This window comes from Culex pipiens, chromosome 1 (genome assembly GCF_016801865.2).
Source record: "Culex pipiens pallens isolate TS chromosome 1, TS_CPP_V2, whole genome shotgun sequence".
In the NCBI taxonomy this organism is placed as follows: Eukaryota; Metazoa; Arthropoda; class Insecta; order Diptera; family Culicidae; genus Culex; species Culex pipiens.
In genome coordinates this window covers 56,962,692-56,984,975 of record NC_068937.1, presented here as the reverse complement: position 1 = coordinate 56,984,975, position 22,284 = coordinate 56,962,692, and the positions used below count along the sequence as shown (strand labels likewise).

At 35.3% G+C, this 22,284-nt stretch overlaps 2 protein-coding genes across 3 annotated transcripts in view; one reads left to right on the top strand and one right to left on the bottom strand.

Moving 5' to 3' along the window:
• Positions 1-22,284, top strand: part of LOC120426464 (monocarboxylate transporter 12-like) — a 362,289-nt gene that overhangs the window by 63,920 nt on the left and 276,085 nt on the right. The window lies entirely within an intron of this gene.
• Positions 1-22,284, bottom strand: part of LOC120429063 (E3 ubiquitin-protein ligase HECW2) — a 58,621-nt gene that overhangs the window by 20,368 nt on the left and 15,969 nt on the right. The window contains exon 1 of one of the 2 annotated variants that reach the window (XM_039594202.2): positions 5,671-5,966. The exons of the other annotated variant lie outside the window; for it this stretch is intronic. Within the exon in view, the coding sequence (XP_039450136.1) occupies positions 5,671-5,711 (41 nt within the window). The 5' untranslated portion in view covers positions 5,712-5,966. Of the gene's footprint in view, positions 1-5,670; positions 5,967-22,284 lie in introns of those variants that run through there. 2 annotated transcript variants of the gene reach the window in all.

Here is a 22,284-nt window from a genome sequence, read left to right as displayed (position 1 = left end):
TGAATCTTCCATGCGAACTATCGTTGGATAGGTTTTTTATCAGACCTTGCCGATGAGCTAGAAATATTGAAGGTCTGCGAACCCTATCAAAAGAAATAAGTAATAAAGTTGATTTGTTAAACATGTTAAGGGATAATGTTGCTATTTTTGCTGAATGTATTGACTTTATGAATGTGAGGAAGGCACCAACCACCTAAAGGTGGATTAAGTAACGTTTTTTTTTATAGTTGTACTTGCGATATGAAAACAAATAAACACTTAAAATAAACAGTTCACTTAATATTCATATTCAATTGTGACAGTTTGTCAATAGTCTGCAAAAAAAAATCTTTGACCTTATTTTTAGATACTTCTTGAGGTCATTCTTCTACTACTGTACTTGTAAAAGTTGAACTTTTTTTTTCAAATAAATAACACAACTCGACATTTTTGAAGTTAATGTCAGTAAACGCTTCATTTCCTAAAAGGTTTGATAGATTTGGGCTCGCTGAACATGCTCCAATCGACAGAATCAAATTTTAGTGGATTTCCTGCCAACAAATAAAATTGTAAATTTCGGGTATAAATGCTAAGGAATTATGTTAAGCAACCTTGTTCATCCACGTTTATCCATGGTGGTAGCAAAAATAAGGGGGTGCGCATGGTTGTCTAACATAAGTCCAAAGCATTTATACCCAAATTTTCAATTATTTTTTTTTATTTTTGAAACACGTTCAATGTGTTTGACTCAAACAATTTAGCAGAATCAATTATTTTAAAATTTTCACGTAAACTTCTATAAAAGGATTAGATGACACTTGCTAACCTTTGATTTTATTCCCTTTTTGTGTTTTTTTTCTTAAAATTTTTGACCTTGAATCACATATTTATGAATATTGAAATGTTTCAACAAAAAAGCAACACAAATTTAAAAGAAAGAATCTTGAAAAAATATTTAAAATCGATTGCAATTGTACTTTCACTCCTTCCAATATAACTAACATAAACAAACATCACCTCGCAAATGGTTCAAATCTCTGCCTTGTGCGAGCATGATTGAATTAAATCAAAATTAATGCATTTTCTCACGCTACGAGAAAATTGCTCACTCTAAGCTCGCTGACTTTTCCGACTATTTTATTCAAAATGCTTCTACCAACATCGAGCAGTGTGTGTGTATTTACATGGTGGCAAGTCAGCTCAGCTTTTTCGCCACCCACTTGAGAACATTTTCAAGAGCAGAGGAGTGGCAACTGAGTGGGTGAGGAGATGGGGGGATGCAAATTGGATTTCCTCGACGAGACACGCGTCGAGAATTTAGCACATATTTTCCTCTCAAGCAGCGGCGGCCTGAATGCTGGAAACATCTGAAAGGTGGCAGTAGTAGCACTTTGCGTTTGGTGTTTGTTTAGCATAATTAGATTGCCGCCGTTGCTGTTGCTGCTCAGGCGTGAGATTTGAATTATTTGCTGGGGGTTTGAATGTGATATCAAGTGTGATTTGACGAACAGTGTTTTGTGTCTGTAATTTGATTATTTTTCTCTCCAAAATTGGGAGAGCCGGTGAAATAAAGAATTGATTTACTGTCGCTGTACCTTCCGAGCGAAGATGCTATTGAGCAACCCTTTTTAATTATTATAGAACGTTTCAAACAACAACTTAATCATCTCAACCTAATTCCATCCTATCAATTTTAATTGGCATTCCATCATGCTCTCCTCAGAGCTATTGCATCCCCTCTCACGTATTTTGAAAATGTTCAATAGGCATTCCAAATTTGGCATCGGATCAATCTGCGATCACTGATCAGCATGTAAATCTGCATTCTTTCAAATTCAAACTGCGACAACGATCACGCAAGTCCGGCTGTTGCTCATTTATCTGTCTGCAAAAATATATCACACTGACTAGCCCGGCAGTACTCTGGTTAAAGTGGAGGTGCTTATCACAGGCGCGCGCGCGTTATCGACAGACAAACAGGCTCAATTTGAGAGGCCTGGGGCACGCGTTGCAAATTCTGGCCAGCCCCAAATTTGCTTTACGACCTGACGCGTTGTGTGATAATGAGTTTATTGTTGCGGCTCAAAATGGGGAAAGCATTTTTTTTTTGGCTGAAATGTGACACTTTAGAGACCAATTTGGAGTAATTGCAGTTTAAGTTTTGATTTATTCTTTAGCTGCAGTATAAGGTTTGATTTGACACGCTAACAGCGACATTTGTTCAGCTTTGAACATTGTTTGTTCTCTCTGGAACGTTGTTCGGTATCATTGTGTTCTTTTAAATCATGATCAAAATAATTTAAATTGTCTAAAATTATTTGATCTTGATTTTTTTTTCTGAATTATTTTAAAATTTTATCAGCATTTTTTTTCTAAAGTTCTAATATTTTTCATTCACATCATTACAAGCTTTATACAGCAATTCCCCACGAAAACAGCATGATTCGAAAATAAAGTTCTCCGATCGAGCTCAATTTTTTCTGGGGGATCCTTGGCCGAAATAATTAGACCCGTATTTTTTTGTTTGTCTATTAGGGTGACCTACGCCGTGTTAGGGTGGTTCAAAAAATGGCAATTTTCGTCAATTTTCGCAAAAACCACATTTTTCAAAAAATCCTATCTCCGCGCCATTTCATCCGATTTTAGCTGTCCTAGACGCAAAAGAAAGGTGATTACTTTGGCTATTTGGGAAAAAAAAGTAAGAAGTTTCGAAAATCTAGCTTAACATATTAAAATATTAAATTTCACATAACATATCAAAAATGGTGAAGTTATGTTTTTGATACTCTGAGATACGATTTTTTGAAAATAAAAACTGGATTTTTCGACGCGCCACGCGCAACAATGGCAAAATGACGAAAACGGGAAAAAATCGACTTTTTTCACTGAAACTGCGATAACTTTAAAATTTCAGCGATGACCTATAGATGTTATGGTACCAAAAGTTGCGTCTTTTTATTACAAAAAATTTGGTACTGATGAAGTCTGCAAGTAGTAGACGAAATACGTATCTGTCAAGATATTAAAAATATATAGCGGAATTAAAAGGAACAACTCGTCTCTTTGTATTCACGGGTCTAATTATTTCGGCCAAGGATCCCCCAGAAAAATTTTGAGCCCGATCGGAGAACTTTTTATTCGAATCATGCTGTTTATACGATGCTAAGGTGGTTCGAAAAACAGGAAAATACCGAAATCTTTATTAAAAGACGCAACTTTTGCTACCCTAACATGTATAGGTCATCGCTGAATTTTTTAAGTTATCGCAGATTAGTGAAAAAAGTTGATTGTTTACCAATTTTGTCATTTTCCTGTTTTTGCGCGTGGCGCGTCAAAAAACTCAGTTTTTATTTTCAATAAATCATGTCTCGTAAACGTACGGTTCGACAGCGCCAATTTTTGATATGTTATGTGAAATTTTCTGAGGAATTCGATAAAAATATTTTCAGACACAGGCTCTTTGGTCCAGACACGGTCAAAACGCCATTTTAAATTTTCAAACAACTTTTTCAAATGTTAAGCTAGATTTTTGAAACTTCTTACTATTTTTCTCAAATATCCAAACTAACCACCTTTCTTTTGCGTCTAAGACAGCTAAAATCGGATGAAATGATGTCGCGGAGATATTATTTTTTGAAAAATGTGGTTTTTGCGAAAAATGACGAAAATTGCACGATGTAGGTCACCCCAATTAATTTGGCCAAGGATCCCCCAGAAAAATTTTGAGCCCGATCGGAGAACTTTTTTTCGGTTTAGGCTCTTTTCAAATGGAACTGCTGCTTAGTGTATATATATTTTTATACGAATCAGGGGTGCTAAATCTACAGATTTTTATCTGTAAATTTGCAGATATTTAAAAATAATAACGGATAATTTTCTATTGCAGATTTTTTGGAGACATTGTGAAAGTCATTTGTTTTTGACTTTGGTAGAGATTTGCGAGAAAATTGTCACCCTCCGCTCATCAGTGGTCAGCAGGCTTGCTACAAATACAGATTTTCAAGCACAGGCCCAAAACACAAACCGGTTATTTTTTACATTTACAATAAATTTAAGCAGCTTGAGCATAATTGACCAAAAATGTAAACTCTGGCTGTCGATCTTCTCGATTAAAATAATTCTCCATCTATCTATGAATTCTTCAGTCCCTTCAATCTACATGCTTCAATTATCTTCATTCCTCGATATTTTCCCTTGCTTGAAGGATCTCTTCCTCGACGGTCCCTTGGATTCTGTTTGCTTTAAAAATCTCTTCCGGTTGTCAATAATTTCACTTTCTCATGGCTTGCATAGACATTTTTCTTGGTGAAACGAAGTTTTGAAGGGTGTTTGACATTAGTTTGTTTTTGTTTGATGGACGTTGCCATGATTCTCTCCCATAGCTGGGTATCCAGAAAAAAATATTTTCAATCGAGTCTTCATTTTGCATCGTTTTATAAACCGATGATTCTCTTCCTCGACGGTTCCTTGGATATTGACAACCAGAGAGTCGACTGTAGCATATTTTGGCTTGTTTAGTTTTTGGTAAAAATGTTTTTCTTCAAAGTTATACTCGATTGTCTGTGCTACAAAAAATCTGTATTTATGGCAAGCCTAAGTCTGTCTAAGCAGTTCATATGAATTTTAAGAATTTTTCAGACATTCTTAATCAAATTTGGCAGATATTTTAAAGAATTATGGCATCCTTGATCCAAGTAGTCAGTGAATTGAAATTAATGTTTTGCTAATTCAGTCGACTCTCCGGCTGTCAATCTTCTCGATATAATCAAGAAGCATTTTTCAGCATTTGTGACTAAGATTTTTCTGCTATCTTATTTTAACTGCGACTACCTTAAACATTTTCAATTGTAACTCGGGATCTCGGCAACCAAATACAACCAAACACAGAATGTTCAACCAACAAAACGTGATTGTTATTGTTTACATCGCGTGCTCTCGTTTTTGTTTATTCAAAGTCAAACATTAAAACGCTTTTTTTCTCGGAACGTGGATGTAAAACCTAGGTTAATTTTGTTAAAGTTTTGAAAATCAACTTTTTCAAGCAAGGCAGCAGCATTTCCTTTGTAATATTTTTGGATTGACTTTTAAGTTTCCTTTTAACAAACGTAAAAAGAAGCTTTTTCAAAGCTCCAACATTCTTTATATCGTTTGAGTTGACAGAAAATGACCAAAATATCGATTTTTGAAATATCTTAGATAAAAAAGTAAGAAGCGTGATTTTGATGAAAACTACATCCTAGCCCGTCAATTTATAAGTAATTTTGCAAAAATACTAGCTAAATCGGAAATACAGTCTGAATAGGGACAACAGTTTCAAAGCATTTAAAAACTTCAAATAAGCAAATCGATGTAGTAATTTAGTTTATCTGAATCTGTTCTAATCGGAATCGATCAAAAATATCAAAATCAAAACAGTTGTTCCGATTCGCCCCGTATGTCCCGATTCGCCCTAAATGAAGGGTAATAATTAACTTGAAGAATCTGATATTGCCACACGATAGGCATTTTTATAGTCAGATATTAAGACCTTATTACTTCTTGAAGGCAAACCATTCCAAATATATTCTGGAAATCTGAGAACACTGCCTAAAGATGTTGGTATTTGTTTCAATTTAAAAAATGATTCCAATGGATTAGATAAGACTTTTAGCACCTGGTATTTGTTGCATAACTGTCGTTTCATTTACTTACATGGAGAACACAATCGATATCGTCTTGGTAATAACGCCCATTTCGTTACTTTCACTAGATTCCACCAAAGTGATTGTGTTTCGTTCATTATTATCTGTCTCCCAGCTGCAGGATCAAAACCTATTTCGTTTTTGTTCTCCTGCCCAGCAGCATCAGCAGCAACCCCTTTCCAGCAGTTTAGAACTGTTTCTATTTTCAGCTTCAGTAGCTTTAGTCACCCCCTTCTTCTTGGTCACTTGGTATCAGCAATTTAGCTCTGCTCAGCTAATACCCACTATTATAACCCTGCTGCTGCTGTGGTAAAATAATTTATGCTAATTTTCGGCACACAAATTTGCACTCGTGAACGGCTGCGGGGGCAGAGAGCTTACGGTGTGGTGGCAAGAGATGATTACGACCCAGGAGTGGTTTGTTGTAGGTATTTAGTGTACAAACACAGCTACTGGCACTTTTTGGCAAATTTTTCCCGGAAGGTGGTGTTGTGGGGTTGAGGTGGGGTATTTATGCGGTGTTTATGATAATGATGTTTGTCAAAAATTTACGACTTTCAGCGCCTGGGCTGGGATGCTAGCCCCGCTTTGCGCGAAATGTGCTAAATTTGGTTTGTCCTAGGTGCTCGAACGAGACAATGTAGAGTAACATTTTGTAAGGTCCAGAAAAATAACTTAACATTGTTGATGTGCTTTCCAAGTCCCAATTATAATAAGAATGTACTTTATCTAAATGTTGTCAATACGCTCAAAGGAAATACTCATCTCGAAATGAGCCAAAGTTCATTAGTGCGAAACGAGCCACATAGTTCAATTTTGAAAAAACTGTTTCGGAACAGCTACCAAGGTTTCCGCGGTATTGAGACACGTGGACGAACACACCAGCATACAGTTTCGGTTGGTAGGTTTGGTCAGCTCAAGTCGCAAATTCATATGGCTTTAACCTTGGTACCGAACGCCCTGACAACTTGCACCCCCAACTGAATGACTGATAACGCTATCGGTTACACAGCGATTGGGCGATTCCACTAGGCTTTGGACTCGAGCTTTGGAATTTGTGTTTGGCTTCACAAATCTACGTGACTGACTTCATGTTTGGTAAATCCGGAAATAAATCCGCTATTGATAATTTGTATTTAATGGATTGAAATGATGATTCGAAAATGATATTTTAATCAAAGAAATTGAACGCGTTTCCTTAACAACAATGAGTACCTCCAACTGAGACGACGGTAGATGGGGAAGCTTTTCTACCGATTTGTAATATTATAACATTCCAAAAGAAAATATTTCACCTTTTGTAATTGATTCCAATTGAAAAAAAAAATTAAGAGATCAAAATTCTGCCATTTTTCGATGCTCGACCTTAATAAAAATCGGGACATGTAATTTTATGGGAAATTTAATGAATCTTATCTAATCTAATCTAATCTAATCTAATCTAATCTAATCTAATCTAATCTAATCTAATCTAATCTAATCTAATCTAATCTAATCTAATCTAATCTAATCTAATCTAATCTAATCTAATCTAATCTAATCTAATCTAATCTAATCTAATCTAATCTAATCTAATCTAATCTAATCTAATCTAATCTAATCTAATCTAATCTAATCTAATCTAATCTAATCTAATCTAATCTAATCTAATCTAATCTAATCTAATCTAATCTAATCTAATCTAATCTAATCTAATCTAATCTAATCTAATCTAATCTAATCTAATCTAATCTAATCTAATCTAATCTAATCTAATCTAATCTAATCTAATCTAATCTAATCTAATCTAATCTAATCTAATCTAATCTTATCTAATCTAATCTAATCTAATCTTATCTAATCTAATCTAATCTAATCTAATCTAATCTAATCTAATCTAATCTAATCTAATCTAATCTAATCTAATCTAATCTAATCTAATCTAATCTAATCTAATCTAATCTAATCTAATCTAATCTAATCTAATCTAATCTAATCTAATCTAATCTAATCTAATCTAATCTAATCTAATCTAATCTAATCTAATCTAATCTAATCTAATCTAATCTAATCTAATCTAATCTAATCTAATCTAATCTAATCTAATCTAATCTAATCTAATCTAATCTAATCTAATCTAATCTAATCTAATCTAATCTAATCTAATCTAATCTAATCTAATCTAATCTAATCTAATCTAATCTAATCTAATCTAATCTAATCTAATCTAATCTAATCTAATCTAATCTAATCTAATCTAATCTAATCTAATCTAATCTAATCTAATCTAATCTAATCTAATCTAATCTAATCTAATCTAATCTTATCTTATCTTATCTTATCTAATCTAATCTAATCTAATCATAAACAAACGCAGCCAGTTCGATGAAAGCAGGATGGAAAATCTTAGAATGTGTTTACCGCAGAGAAGATTCTGAGATCGGATCTCATTTCACAGAATCCGTACCAAACGCTCCAGTTTACAGTTTTACATGTGCTCGAAGCTAGTCCGTCCCATAAGTAATTTAATCAATTTTGCAGTTTGGTTCGAAATTATGTAAACTATCAGTAAAACCAATAAAGTTTAGTACTTTGTTCTAGAAAACGTAGCCTTATGGGCGTAACAAATTTGACATGCCTTTTTCTCGGCTCAAAAGTTTTGGTTTTTAGCCCCTTAAAACATATCAAAAAGCATAAAAACTAAAAAATGGGTATTTTTTCTGAATATTCCTCATCGATACAACTTTGCTCAAGACAAAAAAACGGATCAGGAAATTCCACCAAAAGAAAAGCAAAGCAATCCACTTTAACGACCTCCGGGTCTTTTGTGGGCTCTGTTGCAAGTTTCTGCTCATTTCTAGGCATCCGAAGGTTATGTGTGGTGAGTCACCCAAAACCTCTTTTACGCAAATGGACCGACGTTTTGCTTTCCGATAGAAGTAAAAAAAAAGTAAATCTTTCCCTGTTCCTGAGGGGAACACCCTTGAAGAGTATCGGGGCCGGCATTTACAAAGCGGATTCAGTGTCAGTTTCATTCTCAACTTAATGTTAACATGTTAAGGTTAATGTTAACATTCCATAGGTCGCCTCCCTAAGGTGTCGTGATAAGGTCCAGTTTGTGACGATACACTACCTTCCCTTTACTAAGCAATCGATTCCAGAAGGGAAAAGATCACCAGTTGTGTTGGTCCGAGCCGGGATTTGAACCCCGATCTACCGCTTACGAGGCGGAAGCGTTTCCGATAGAAGGCCAGGAGGATAAGGCGGGAATCGAACCCGCGCCCCATAGCATCTTAGGGATCGGCAGCCGAAGCCGCTAACCACCGCGCCACGAGGTCCCCACATTATGAAGACAGCTGCCAAAATTGTATGGAGCCTTGTAACCTCCTTCGGTTTTGGTAGAGAATTGCTCAAATTACTTTTTTAACTGTAGACGTCATGTTCAAGCTTGACCTCCTTTGAAAAAAAACTCGAAGAGTTTCATTGAACACTAAAAAGCAACAAAAATCTCACAGAAGGTGTTGTCATTGAATTTAAAATTAGAAGTTTATGCAACAAGTTGCAAAAAGAAGATCTTTTTAGCACGAGTCTTACATTTACCCAACGAGGTTCACCGAGTTGGATAAAAACGACGAGTAATGAAAAAATCAAGTTTTGCAAAAAATGTTGAAAAGTACAACTTTTCCTAACAAGTACTGAAAAGTTCTAGGTACTTTTCAGCATTTATTTCATTGCTGAAAAGTAGAACTTTTCAGTATTTGTTTGGAAAAGGGTTACTATTCGATTCTGTTATTTTTGGTAGAGAAAAGTAGGCTGTTTCGTCATTCGAGAAAGACAGGAAAAGTAAGTCGTTTCACGACGGAATTGCAAAAAGTACTATTTAAACCCTCTGCAATTCAAATGTTTTTATAATAGTACTTATTTGGTTTTAAAAGAATGATTTTCTTTTGTTTAAAACGTTGAATTGATATTTTTCGTTGAACGTTGAATTGATATTTTTCGTGGTTTTACCAAGCATCTGAAAGTTAAGGTTCAAGTTCATCACCATTCAATGCCAATAGTGTAAAATGAAAGATTAACTCAGCATTCATTTTAAGGTACATTTCCGGTGTTTAAGCACCATATTTCGAACCACGTGGCAGCGTCCAGACAATGCCATAAAGTACACGGTTCGTGCGTTAGTCGCCCATCGAATGGTACACAAGCTAATAAATGTGTTCTATGGAGTCGTTGCAACAAAACATAATAATAATGCAAGGGTGTGGGGGAAGGGGAAGAGAAGAGGCCCTTTTCCCAAATTTGGAAGGAGCCACCTCCAGAGGGGAGTGACACTGCACACATGCATACGCTGCCCCCCCTGTGTTTGGCCCTTTTTGACTCATGTGCAGAGCCGAGAAGAGACGAACTCGAGCCGGCGTCGTCGGCAGTGGCAATTTAGCGATGCATGGAAACTGGGTCAAAAATGTTCCTCCACCTCTCCTCTTACTGCATTAAATGCCATCACATCACTGGAGGACTGTCTGTACAACGTTCTAGGTTCTGAGTTTGGTTCTATTCTTTTCCACTTATCGTGATGATGCCCAAGAGTGTCTAAATGGCTAGATATCGGCGTGTGAGATTGTAAAAGGGCCAAGACTTCGGTAGATATTTGGGGTTTGATGAAGAGAGAGTGAGTGGACGTGCGAGAAAATGGAAGTTTATTAAAGTCACTCTTGATAAAAGGTGATCATTGGAATGCCAATTGGGTGATGAAAAATATGTGAACTTTTTCACTTTGTTAGATTAAGGTATTAATTAGAACAAAGGATGAACAAACGTATACTTTTTAATTGAATTAGGCAATTTAATATTCCAAAAAGTCAGCAAGCATGGTCCAGTTTAAATTTAATTATAATATTATCTAGCAACATACTTGTAAAAAAAGATTTAATTTGCTATTTGAATGAATTCAAGTGAAAGAAGATTCATTTGTTCCTAGAACTCTATTTCAGCACATGTGGCTACAAATTTGGTTCAACAGTGATGAGAAATCAAGCATATTCCTTTCGGCTACGTAAACCGAAAATGCCATAACTCTACATTTCGCACACATGTTTTACTCATTTGGAGCTATTTTCACACAGTACGAAATTCGTTCGTGACGAAATTCGTCATGTGACATTACCGTGGTCGGTTTTGCAAAATGATTCGTAAAACTATAGAAAAAATTGGTGATCATTTGTAGCTTTAAGCTGTCAATGCCAGAAATTTAGAATATGGGTCAAAGTAGTCTATTTGGTGGATGAACAGTGTCGTTGTTTATTTTTCAGTGGATTTGTTTAGAATGTAATCTGAATATCGACGTCGTCGTGCTATCTTGTTGCACCCGCCATTTTAACGTTCCGAGAAAAACGCGTTTTAATGTTTGACCTTGAATATTCAAAAACGAGAGCACGCAATGTAAACAATAACAAACACGTTTTGTTTGGCTCACCATTCTGTGCATTGTCCCAAAGTTTGGTTGAAGTTGGTTGCTGGAGTCCCGAGTTATAATTACAAATGTTTACGGTAGTCTAGCTTGTACGTGCGACAAACGCATCCTGACTTTCCTGTCCTGTAATTCCTTTGGCCTTTTGTCGCACTTACATCAATTTTCATGGAGTGACAAGATAACACGACAAGATTGAAACCACTTTCATATGTAAAGTGACAAAAATGCACGGAGTTTTTTCGGGTTTTGTTGAATATCTCAGGATTGAAATCGAATTTTGGGGATCTGTGAAGGTCAAAAGGTGAGGCATTGTGAGCTGCACAAAATGGCGTTCTTAACTCAATTTGGCCCAAAATGCACGTACGACAAGTTAGCACGATGGCGACGATATAATAGCTTTCTACGATGTTACACATTTTTTCGCAATTTTTAAATTTTCATATTTTGATTTGGAAAAGCATTCACAGAAAAAAGATGTTAATATTACATCTGTGAAGGGGTACATCATTTATGTAAAAAAATGTGTAATTTTACCTCTGAAAATTTGTAATTTTATCACTTTTATGTTGTAATGTCGCCTGTTCAGTCTGAATTGGAAATATTCAACCACAAAAATTACAACTTCCAAATTTACACAATTTTTTATGCATCATTCTTAAAACAAAAGCACATAAAAAAAATCCTTTTTTTTTGAAAAGCTGAGAAAATTTCCTTCAGTTTGTGTCTGCGATACAACCTCACAAATTCGCCTGTAATTTTTAAATGACGAATATCGGAATCCATTGGTCCAATTTTTAATGAAACCTTTGCGATATTTTTTCAATAAAAATATTTCAATAATTTTATAATGTGGTTTAAATTAAGAAATAAGAAAAATTTACTAATTTTTGGCCTTTTCAAAAAAAATAGGTTTAAAAGCACCAATCACTGCATTTGTTACTCCGTTATTGATCAGGACCTCCAGAAGTTACATCCATAAGCCTTGGAAAATTAGTGGGAGCTATTTTTCCTCGCTTCGCAACTTCTCAAAGGACCCTATGATACTGATCAATACCGGCGCCTGCCTCGACCAGTGGTAGATACTTGAGTGATAGGGGCCGCCCAATCGACTGCATCTCCGACAAAGTATCACATGAGTTTTGATGGGGTTAGTAGATGGGTATGAGGTACTTCCGTAAATTATGCTTATATTGAATACAAATATAGATATTTCATCGACTTTATCAAGTGTTTCAAATGAAACAAAAATAAACAGAAATGTGATTTTAATAAATCCATCCACGTAAATTACTGGAAATTTATTCTCTGTTCGCTGCAAATAAAGAGCAATTGTTAAACTTCAAGCAGCGCAGTTTTCCCCGCATGTTTTCCCACATGGCAAATAAGGCAAAGATCCCCTAAATTTAAAAATCCGTGACAGCTCATCTGCCTATCAAAATATAAGCGTAAGCAACAATTACAATCAACCGGAACGATGCATCGCGTTACCTTATTTTTTCCTCGGTTACAGCAGGTGTGTCTCTGTTAACCCCATTCGAACGATCAACGACGACCAGTTATTATACAAGTTTAAGTTTGCATCGTGTTTATTGCGTGCAATGCTGAACTGCTTATGCCACTTTTAGCGCACGAGTACAAGCCTTCTTTGCTTACAGTGCCACCACATTAGTTTGAAACGATTGGGTAGTAGAAAAAAGTGGTCTTAAAAGTGACAGCTATAAATGTTTTAGTTTGTCTTTGTTAAACCATAGCGGTTTCACTGTATTGAACGCGTTGATAAAGAAATTAAAATGAAAAATTACGCGAGCAGATTCCACAGCCAGGGAAAACTGCAGTTTAAGGTGTTTCAAACAGAACCCACGGGGATTCTCAAGAGGAAACCCATTAAATCGTTTGAATTGTGGTACTTATGGCAAACAGAAGAAGAACAAAACACGAACTAACGGACAAAGTTAGTTTTTAATTAAACGCAATTTATGCTATGCCATTTCTCGCTATCGCACTGGTTACAAAGAGGGAAACGGTTAAAACATGAGTATAAAATGTAGTCCAGTTCCAAGTTCCCCTTGGACGGAAAGGTGCAAGCTTAATGCGCGGGAGGAAATGGGAACCTGGGTGCGTGGAAGTGGTCCTGTAATTTTAACGATGTCGTGTCTATACGGGAGCCCAAGTCGGAAGCCGTTTATGCCTCTATCGGGAACGAGCGTCAATGTAGGAACTCGATAAGGAGTGAGCGTACTTTATGAGTTATTATTGAATTGCCAGGCAGTTTTTGAGTGTTTTGTGGGTTGTTGTGGCATGAAAGTAAAGTTTAACGAAATATATTTTTGATCATTTTTAACTCGTTTTTAACACGTTTTGCTATTAAAAGTTCCGCTATAATGAAGTCCAGGGCAATAAAAAAGGTGCATTTTTTTTTCATTAAAATGGTGCAGAGGTTAGTTAAGTTAAGGTAAAAGTTGAACCCCACAGAAATTTTTTACAACTGAAGCAACTAAACATATAATTTCTCACGAAATACCGTTTTAAGACGATTTTGGTTTTATGCCTTCCTTAGCAGGGCTAAATTTTATGGGTGTACTGAGCTTCAATTCGAAATATGGGCTAAGCTCTTATTTTACATTATGCAGTTATTACCATTTTTGAGCAACATCATAAGTGTTTAGGCCACCTTCTTACGATAAATGTGGTAGGTTTACGAAAAAAACGTGTGAAAAGTGAAAATGGCTTGGGCTGCTAGAGCTTTCGGCCGATCGAGCCTATATTTGAGGGTTAGGCTCAGTAACACGAATTGTCAAATTTGAACCAGACTAATTCAAATGACTTAAATTCTATTTATTTTGAAGTAAATTATTAAAGAGTGAAGAAACCAATTAACTCAGAAGAAAATTGTATTGCTTTTGTTTTAGTTTTAACACTTTAGCTTTGCTACACCCAAAATTCCGAGTCGAGAGAATCTTTCCCTCAAAATTTATTGAGGGCTCAGCGCCAAAATCGAGAGAATAATGCTACCAACTCACACCACCATAGCAAATCAGTTCATGCTTTAAATGAACCAATAAGTCTCAAACAAGTGTCATACAACGATATCTGACAACTCCTTAATCACCGAGCTGTTGTGGCCGAGGCAGTTCAGTCATTGGGTTAGTATGTCAAAGGTCTCTGGTTCGATTCCCGTAGTTGACACATTTGGTTTTTGTTTTGACAGATGAACTTTTTTTGCAAATGAACCTCGATAGAATAATTCTTTCGCCAATCTTGAGCTGTGTTCTCTGTGTCCGTAAATGGTACCACTATTCTCTTGTCTCTAGACCATTATTCTCTCGGACTAGCACTGCCCAGTTTTGGGTGTAACGTTCGTTTTTAACGGCATTTTGTCAAGTTTTGTTAAAACTACTCGGGTAAAAACACTGTTCACAAAATCGAAAACATTAACGAAATTTAGGCATTTGGATGTTTTGAAATTTTCCAACTATGGAAATTTGGTGTTTTTGATTTTGGGAACCTAGAAACTTTATTTTTTTTTAGTTCTGAATTTTTAATTTGGAATTTTGGAGTTAGATAGTAGAACGTGAGAATGTTTGAATTTTTTTAGTGTAAAGTCATAGAATTTTAGAGCTTTAGAGATTCTTGCAAATTAGATACTAAAAATTTTGAAATTTTGAAGATTGGGAATTATTGAATTTGAACGTTGTTAGTTGTAGAATTTCGAAATTGGTAATTTTAGAATTATTAAAAGAAGATTTTTTTAAATTTATATCAACTTTATTTTCGATTATTGAAGTTTCAATTTTATTGTTGAATTTTGGAGTTTTGGAAACAATGATTTTTGAGTTTTGAAACTATATATTTTGAAATGTGGAATATTTTGTGGAATTTGGGAACATGAAATCATAGAATTTTAGATCCTCGATTTTTAATTTCAATTTAGTTTTTTGGAATTTTGGTATGATGGAATCATTGAATTAATAGGTTTTGAATTACAAAGTTTTGAATCGAAAATTTGTCGACTTATAAAGTTTTTGAATTTTATGTTCATAAAGCTTTTTTTTATTTTTTGTGTTTGGATATAGAATTTTGGCGTTTGGAAACTTAGATTTTTTAATTTTAAGAGTTTTGGACCTTGAAATCTTTGAATTTAAGATTCTCAGGATTTTTTTAATTTAAGAGCTCTGGATTGTTGGAATCAAATGGATAGGTTTTGGATTTCAAAGTCCTGTAGTTAGGAGCTCCGATTTTTTCAAATAAATTTGGAGTTTTAGAAATTTATTTTTAGGACTCGTGAAATTTGATAACTATGAGAGTTCTGGAATTTTGGTGTTTTAGAACATTTGAATTTTGCCGTTTGGAATTTTAGAGTCCTGAAATAGTAATTTTGTAATCATTGAACCTTTGGATATTTTACAAAAAAAGTTTATGCCCAAGTCCGGTAAAAAAAACGCAGCGCAAATACAGTCGACTCTCTGGTTGTCAATATCCAAGGGACCGTCGAGGAAGAGAATCATCAGTTTACAGAACGATGCAAAATGAAGACTCGATTGAAAATATGTTTTTCTTGGTAACCAGCTATGGGAGAGAATCATGGCAACGTCCAGCAAACAAAAACAAACTAATGTCAAACACCCTTCAAAGCTTCGTTTCGCAAAGAAAAATGTCTATGCAAGCCATGAGATAGTGACAATATTGACAACCGGAAGAGATTTTTAAAGCAAACAGAATCCAAGGGACCGTCGAGGAAGAGATCTTTCAAGCAAGAGAATATATCGTGGAATAAAGCCAATCGAAGTATGCAGTTTGAAGGGACTGAAGAATTCATCGATAGATGGAGCAATATTGATATCGAGAAGATCGACAGCCAGAGAGCCGACTGTAAATAGAAAAAAAAACTTCAATATTTCAATGGAAAAAGCTTATCAATCAACTAAAATCATTTTAAAACGCATTGATAATCATTTATAGCCAAAACCACATATATTGCGAAGAGAAATAAACTCGCCGATACCTAGTTATTATGAAAACTCATGATCGTAAATCAACTAAACACGTGTAAAGTGCATTTAAAAACACTGTTTTCATTAAAATGTTGAAACCATGGTTTTAAACTTCAATTTTTATATTTTTTTGCGATTCGAGGGGCATAAACTCCAAAAAATATTTGCGTCGTCCTTTATTCATTTTGGAATTTTAGAATCTTGAAATTTTGGAACATTTAAATTCTCCTTACAAGAATCTCTCTAGACCGATTTGGCTAAAAATAGGCACAGATGCTAAATATTGTCTATAGAATTTCTGGAGAATATTGTTGCATACAAAACGGTCAACGATGTTTGTATTGTGCCCAAAACCGCTAGAACAGATTTTGTTGTCAATCTGGCCTGAAATGGTTTTGCCAAGTTCTTGAACGAAACACATTATTTGTACTCTTTTTTTATTTAAAGTGTTAATACATTGTTTTAACACTGCTCTAAAACACCTGATCGCCACCAACTCCAGCTCAACATCCACTTTCTTTGTGTTAACTGGCGTCTAACTTGCTTCACAACATCACTCTGCCTTCCCAGTCATTAACATGTGCAAGTCTTCTCTCTGCCACCCGCACAGTTGCTTGCTCTTTTAAAGTTTGAACTATTTCACAAAGAGCGCCCAAATCTGGACTCTACATACACCAGCAACTTGTCGATAAGAACCGAACTAAACTATCCCAAATCCAACGACTCACTCAACAAAATTCTTGTTAAGGTTCCACACAAACACACTTCTTTTATCAATTTCCGCTTTGTGTTCTTCCGTTTCTTTTTGAAACAATTCTTTGAACTTTTTTTTTTTAAATTATGTTTCGCAAAGCCCCAGGCCGGTAGAATCCCGGAACTGTCCCCTACCGGCGGCGTCACTGCGAACCCATATCCCGGAAGCAACGCGACGGTTTCTGGTTCGACTCCCAACCCAACTCCGCGTGCGTGTTTTTGCGATCCTCGTCGGTCGAGGATCACATTTTCACTGACTTCCAGTGTGGGCGAGCGGGCGCGCACGACGCTTACTGACTCACTGTTTCAGTAACAGCAGTACCAGCTGTCAATGTAGCAGGCTGCGTGAGAGCGAGAGCAGGAACGGCGCAATGAGCTACTTCGATCGCCACGCCGGGTAAGCTGAAATATATTTCAATTAACCGTCATAGTTGGCGCAGAAGCATCAACACCCTGAAATCATACAGCGTAAACAAGCCGAGTGCTGCCAGTTTGTTATGCTGCAAGTTGCGAGAGAGAATTGAAGTTGTTGTTGAGAGAGTGAGTCTGACCACGCGCGATGATCAAATTGAGAGCGAGAGTGATGCACAGCTGTTGAGCATAGTGTCTGTTTAAATTGAAATTCTATATTTTAAAATGTTTTTTTTTATATATTTAAAACCCTTTTTCTTATTACCCTGTACTTATTACAAAAAATAATAATAAAATAAGTGCGTCTAGTGCATCAACGCTACAACAACGGTAAGGTGGCGCCTCCACCGCCTACTCAGAGCATGACTGTGTGTGAGAGAGAGCTGGTAAACAATAAGCATTTAGTGCACTTGAACACTTACACATCACACACAGCACGCGATGCCGTCACTTCTTCGCTAACACACACGCAAGTACACGATAATTCGGTCTGCACGCGATATTTATATATGATATCATCATCATAGACAATACAGAAAAAGACGCGACGACGGTGTGTTGCAGCTGCAATGATGCATACTTCCTACACCATTGGCCTGGGAGTTTCCGTACACTGCGGCCCAACATATGGTAATGGGGTACAGCGTCAGAATTTGATTGGTGAAAGGGCACGGCTTTCCTGTCCATTAATACATAGCTGAAGAGTGACGTAGTTGTCCAGGTCAATAATTAAAAGAGCTCTAGTTCAGCAAATTGAGTAGTAAATTATTATTTTTTGTTAAGAAATATGGTAAAATGTTAATTTTTGTAATTGTTGTAATTTTTATATTTTTTGTAATTTTTGTAATTTTTGAAAATTTTGTAATTTTTGTAATTTTTGTAATTTTTGTAATTTTTGTAATTTTTGTAATTTTTGTAACTTTTGTAATTTTTGTAATTTTTGTAATTTTGTATTTTTTGTAATTTTTGTAATTTTTGTATTTTTGTAATTTTTGTAATTTTTGTAATTTTTGTAATTTTTGTAATTTTTGTAATTTTTGTAATTTTTGTAATTTTTGTAATTTTTGTAATTTTTGTAATTTTTGTAATTTTTGTAATTTTTGTAATTTTTGTAATTTTTGTAATTTTTGTAATTTTTGTAATTTTTGTAATTTTTGTAATTTTTGTAATTTTTGTAATTTTTGTAATTTTTGTAATTTTTGTAATTTTTGTAATTTTTGTAATTTTTGTAATTTTTGTAATTTCAGTAATTTTTGTAATTTTTGTAATTTTTGTAATTTTTGTAATTTTTGTAATTTTTGTAATTTTTGTAATTTTTGTAATTTTTGTAATTTTTGTAATTTTTGTAATTTTTGTAATTTTTGTAATTTTTGTAATTTTTGTAATTTTTGTAATTTTTGTAATTTTTGTAATTTTTGTAATTTTTGTAATTTTTGTAATTTTTGTAATTTTTGTAATTTTTGTAATTTTTGTAATTTTTGTAATTTTTGTAATTTTTGTAATTTTTGTAATTTTTGTTAGTTTTAAGTTTTTGTGGTTTTTAAGAAGATTTTTCTTTAAATTCAATATTAAAAAAAAGAGAAGCTTTAAGATATTCCCCAAAAATTAAATTCTTAGCTTATAGAAGTTTTAAAAATTGTGTTTGTCAGAATTTCATGAAAGAAAATCATTCATCGAACACACAACTCTCGCTCCGGAAGCTGCAGTAAACTATAATCGACGCAAAACAATAACTCTCTCCGCAGACATTCACAACAAACAAGCGTTCAATTGTTTGTTTATGTTGCATGCTTGTTTTTTTGTGACTGTTTTTCTTATTGCTCCTCAGTAGCCTTAGCCTGGACGCATAAAAACTCAAGTATCGTCCATCGAAGTTGGCTTCGTCGCCGCACAAAAACTCGTAAATCTCCAATTTTATTGTGCCCTTTTCTACTTCCCAGCTTGCTGCGATTCCTTTCTTCGAGATTTCCGCAAAACCAGAGCAAAGTGGACTCTGTTACGATTGGGTAAAAGGATTCCATTCATGTGGATTCTTCTGGAAAAAGGAAAAAGTCATGTGCGCCACGAAGTCGTAATTAAGTTGGATTTAATTAGAAGTCACACATTTAGCAGTCGGAACGCTGGTCGGCGGCCAGGCTGGGGGTCAATGAGAGCGATTTATGACTCCGCACATGAATTTGCGGAACGCGCGTTAACACGTTAGCGTCGACGAGTCAGCACTTAAAATAGCATCACTGATCATGGAGAAGAGACTTGACTTTTGTTTTGCTGCTGGTGCTGCTGTCGTTTGTTCTCTGAAAATCTCGACTTCTCTCCAGACACGATGTCTGAAGAGTCGTTTGTTGGTAAACAGACCCGCTTCTTGGGGATGAATAATTCGATCTGTTATGGTTGTGGAGTATGTTGTTTCGTGAATTTGATCACTGGAAAGGTTTTATTGCTTTTCGAGAAAGTGTCATTGGTTTCTATGTTGCATTATACAATGCCAACAAAGTTAATACTATTTTATTGTATTTTATTGTAGTTGAAAGGAATACTTAAAAATTTTATTCCACGCTCCAGCAGCAGTTTTCGAAATCTATCTCAACAACAGTAACTATCGTGAAAGGTATAATTTGTGTGTCAAAACATTAATTTACTGATGATGAGCAAGCAACGATGACGCCACTCGAGTTTAACTGATCTCACTGCATAACGGATAACGTCATATCGTGATTCAGTCTTGGGCGATCACTTGGATATAAATTTAATTGATGAATGTGTCATACAATTGGGTACTAAAGCCCTATGTAAATTTTTATGTACAACGGTAAAAAAAAGATTAAAAACCATTTCTGATCACTTTTTTTCATTTTAATGCAACAATTTTTGTTTTGACAGGACAACATTTTTTCTATGGATCAACTATGGTTCCCTTGGAACGAGCTGTCAAGTAGGAGCTTTTCTGTCAAGAAGGACCGCGAGGTTAATTTTTCAAAATTGATTTAAAAATCCATTTTAAACTCTTTGTGGTCGTACAAAGGGTCATTGTACTCAGAAAAATAAGCTTTATCGCTGTAAACAATAATATCAGCAATCTAAGCTTCATTTTAGGACTTAATTAAGCAATGAGATAACGAAAATAAATATTATCTGAAACGAAATTTTAAGTTTGTTTCGTCCTTTTTTTCCTTTTTCTAAAGGTAAAGAACCAAGTAATAAAATTGGACCAAAAATGTAAATTCAATAAATTGGGAGCTATTTTTATGATCATAATCTCAGCGAAGAAATCAAATACAATTTATAACCATTATTGGTTTTCACCGTTTTACGGTTCGTCGTAAAGTAGTTCACATCAATGCTATCGCTCTTAAATTTTCTTTAAACGCCATCTTCATCGAAATGAGATGTGCTCTTAATCTCGGCCTCCACCATCATGGTCGTTATCAGCTCTTGCAGATTTTTCAACCGTCCTTCTCCGCTAGAGTGTGCAATTTCCCGAGAAAAATCCTGAACGATCCCAGACCTACTTAGTGTCACACGAAGCTGGATTATGTCAGCCAAGTTTGAGGCGACAGCAGCAGCAGCTTAGCCAAACAATAACAGCCGGCTCCAATAAAAACAATTAAAATGTTAATTTGCAATTTTTCACTCTTGCGCTCCGCCAAGAATGAATTTTAGAGCTGTGGGGCGTGACATACCGGAGACTGGTGACGGAAAAGATGTGAAGGTATTGGATGGCTTGTTTTTGCACTGAAAAATTTGATATTTTGAAATTTTGGAAAAAATCCGATTATTCCAATACTGATGTATTGAATCAATTCAATTTTTTTATTGATAATTTTAAAGTTTTAACGGTTCCCAGTGTTCGAAGACGCTGCTGTTTATGTTTGTTTGGAATCACAACAGTGGAGTTGATGCACATCTCCAGAGCAGAGTTCGGAAGCAGAGTACAGTAAAACCGCGATTGCTTGATAAGGGGTTGTGTCAAACTAACTACGATTCGTGTGATCAAATTTGTGTCAAATAAACGAGGTTAATCTGTATGCTGTAGAAACGAGAACGGAAGGAAGCTGCGAGGGATCCGACACTTATCTCCCATGTTGATGGTGTACTGATGTTTCTGCTTGAAACTGCAAGTAGCACAACACTTCCAGCAACTAAACTTAGCTTTATTTCTCAACAAAGACCGACTGTGACTTATGTTCGCACGAGTGTCATATGTGGGTGCGATGCAAACAACTCGGCGAGGGGTTTCCAATTGCAAAGGCGAAACACAACATGAAGGTTGTCATGTCTTAGTAGATTTGCACAGCGATTGAAGAGTATGAATTCCGAAACAGCTGACAATCTGTGCTCCGTGGTGTGGTGACTGTCAAAATGCAGAATGATTATTTGGGCTAAACGGTAAACTTAAGCTGCTACTAAATCTGTCCAATTTTGATTGACTTAAATTTAAAAAATATTATTCAGAATTATTTGCAAGATATTTCTTTTGAAAGTCATGGTTTGTTTATATCCTCGAATAAAATCAAAACGAATAACAAACTCCAAACAACACACTCTTTGCAAAAAAACCCTGCTTGTCCATCGCTTCGCCAATTTTTATTAATTCATGAATATCGCACTGTTCGCCTGTTTACAAATCTGTGTCGAATAGTTAGTTTCCGTTCAAAACTAATGCAAACCGCAGCCATTAATGGGGGCATTAAATTTGAAATCATTACCAACTTCCTGTTTGCGTTTGCTTTTGAAAACACAACTTTTTTGATCTCGAGTCAAGTCCTCGACACAAGCTTCGTACCGCACTTGAAAGTCGATAGTTATTAATATCATCTGCACTTGTACCACACAGTGACTAGTTATTAAAGAAGAGATGCATTTTTTTTTGGATGGTTGCAAAAATAAACTCTCGACCCAATCGAGCGTCGCGGGTGTCGAGCAGCAAACAAAATAAAATACCAACGACTTCACAGCTGGATGCACCTGATTTGCAATTCAACTGTGTTTGCCAGCGTGTTCGTTCAAGCTTAGATTTTGG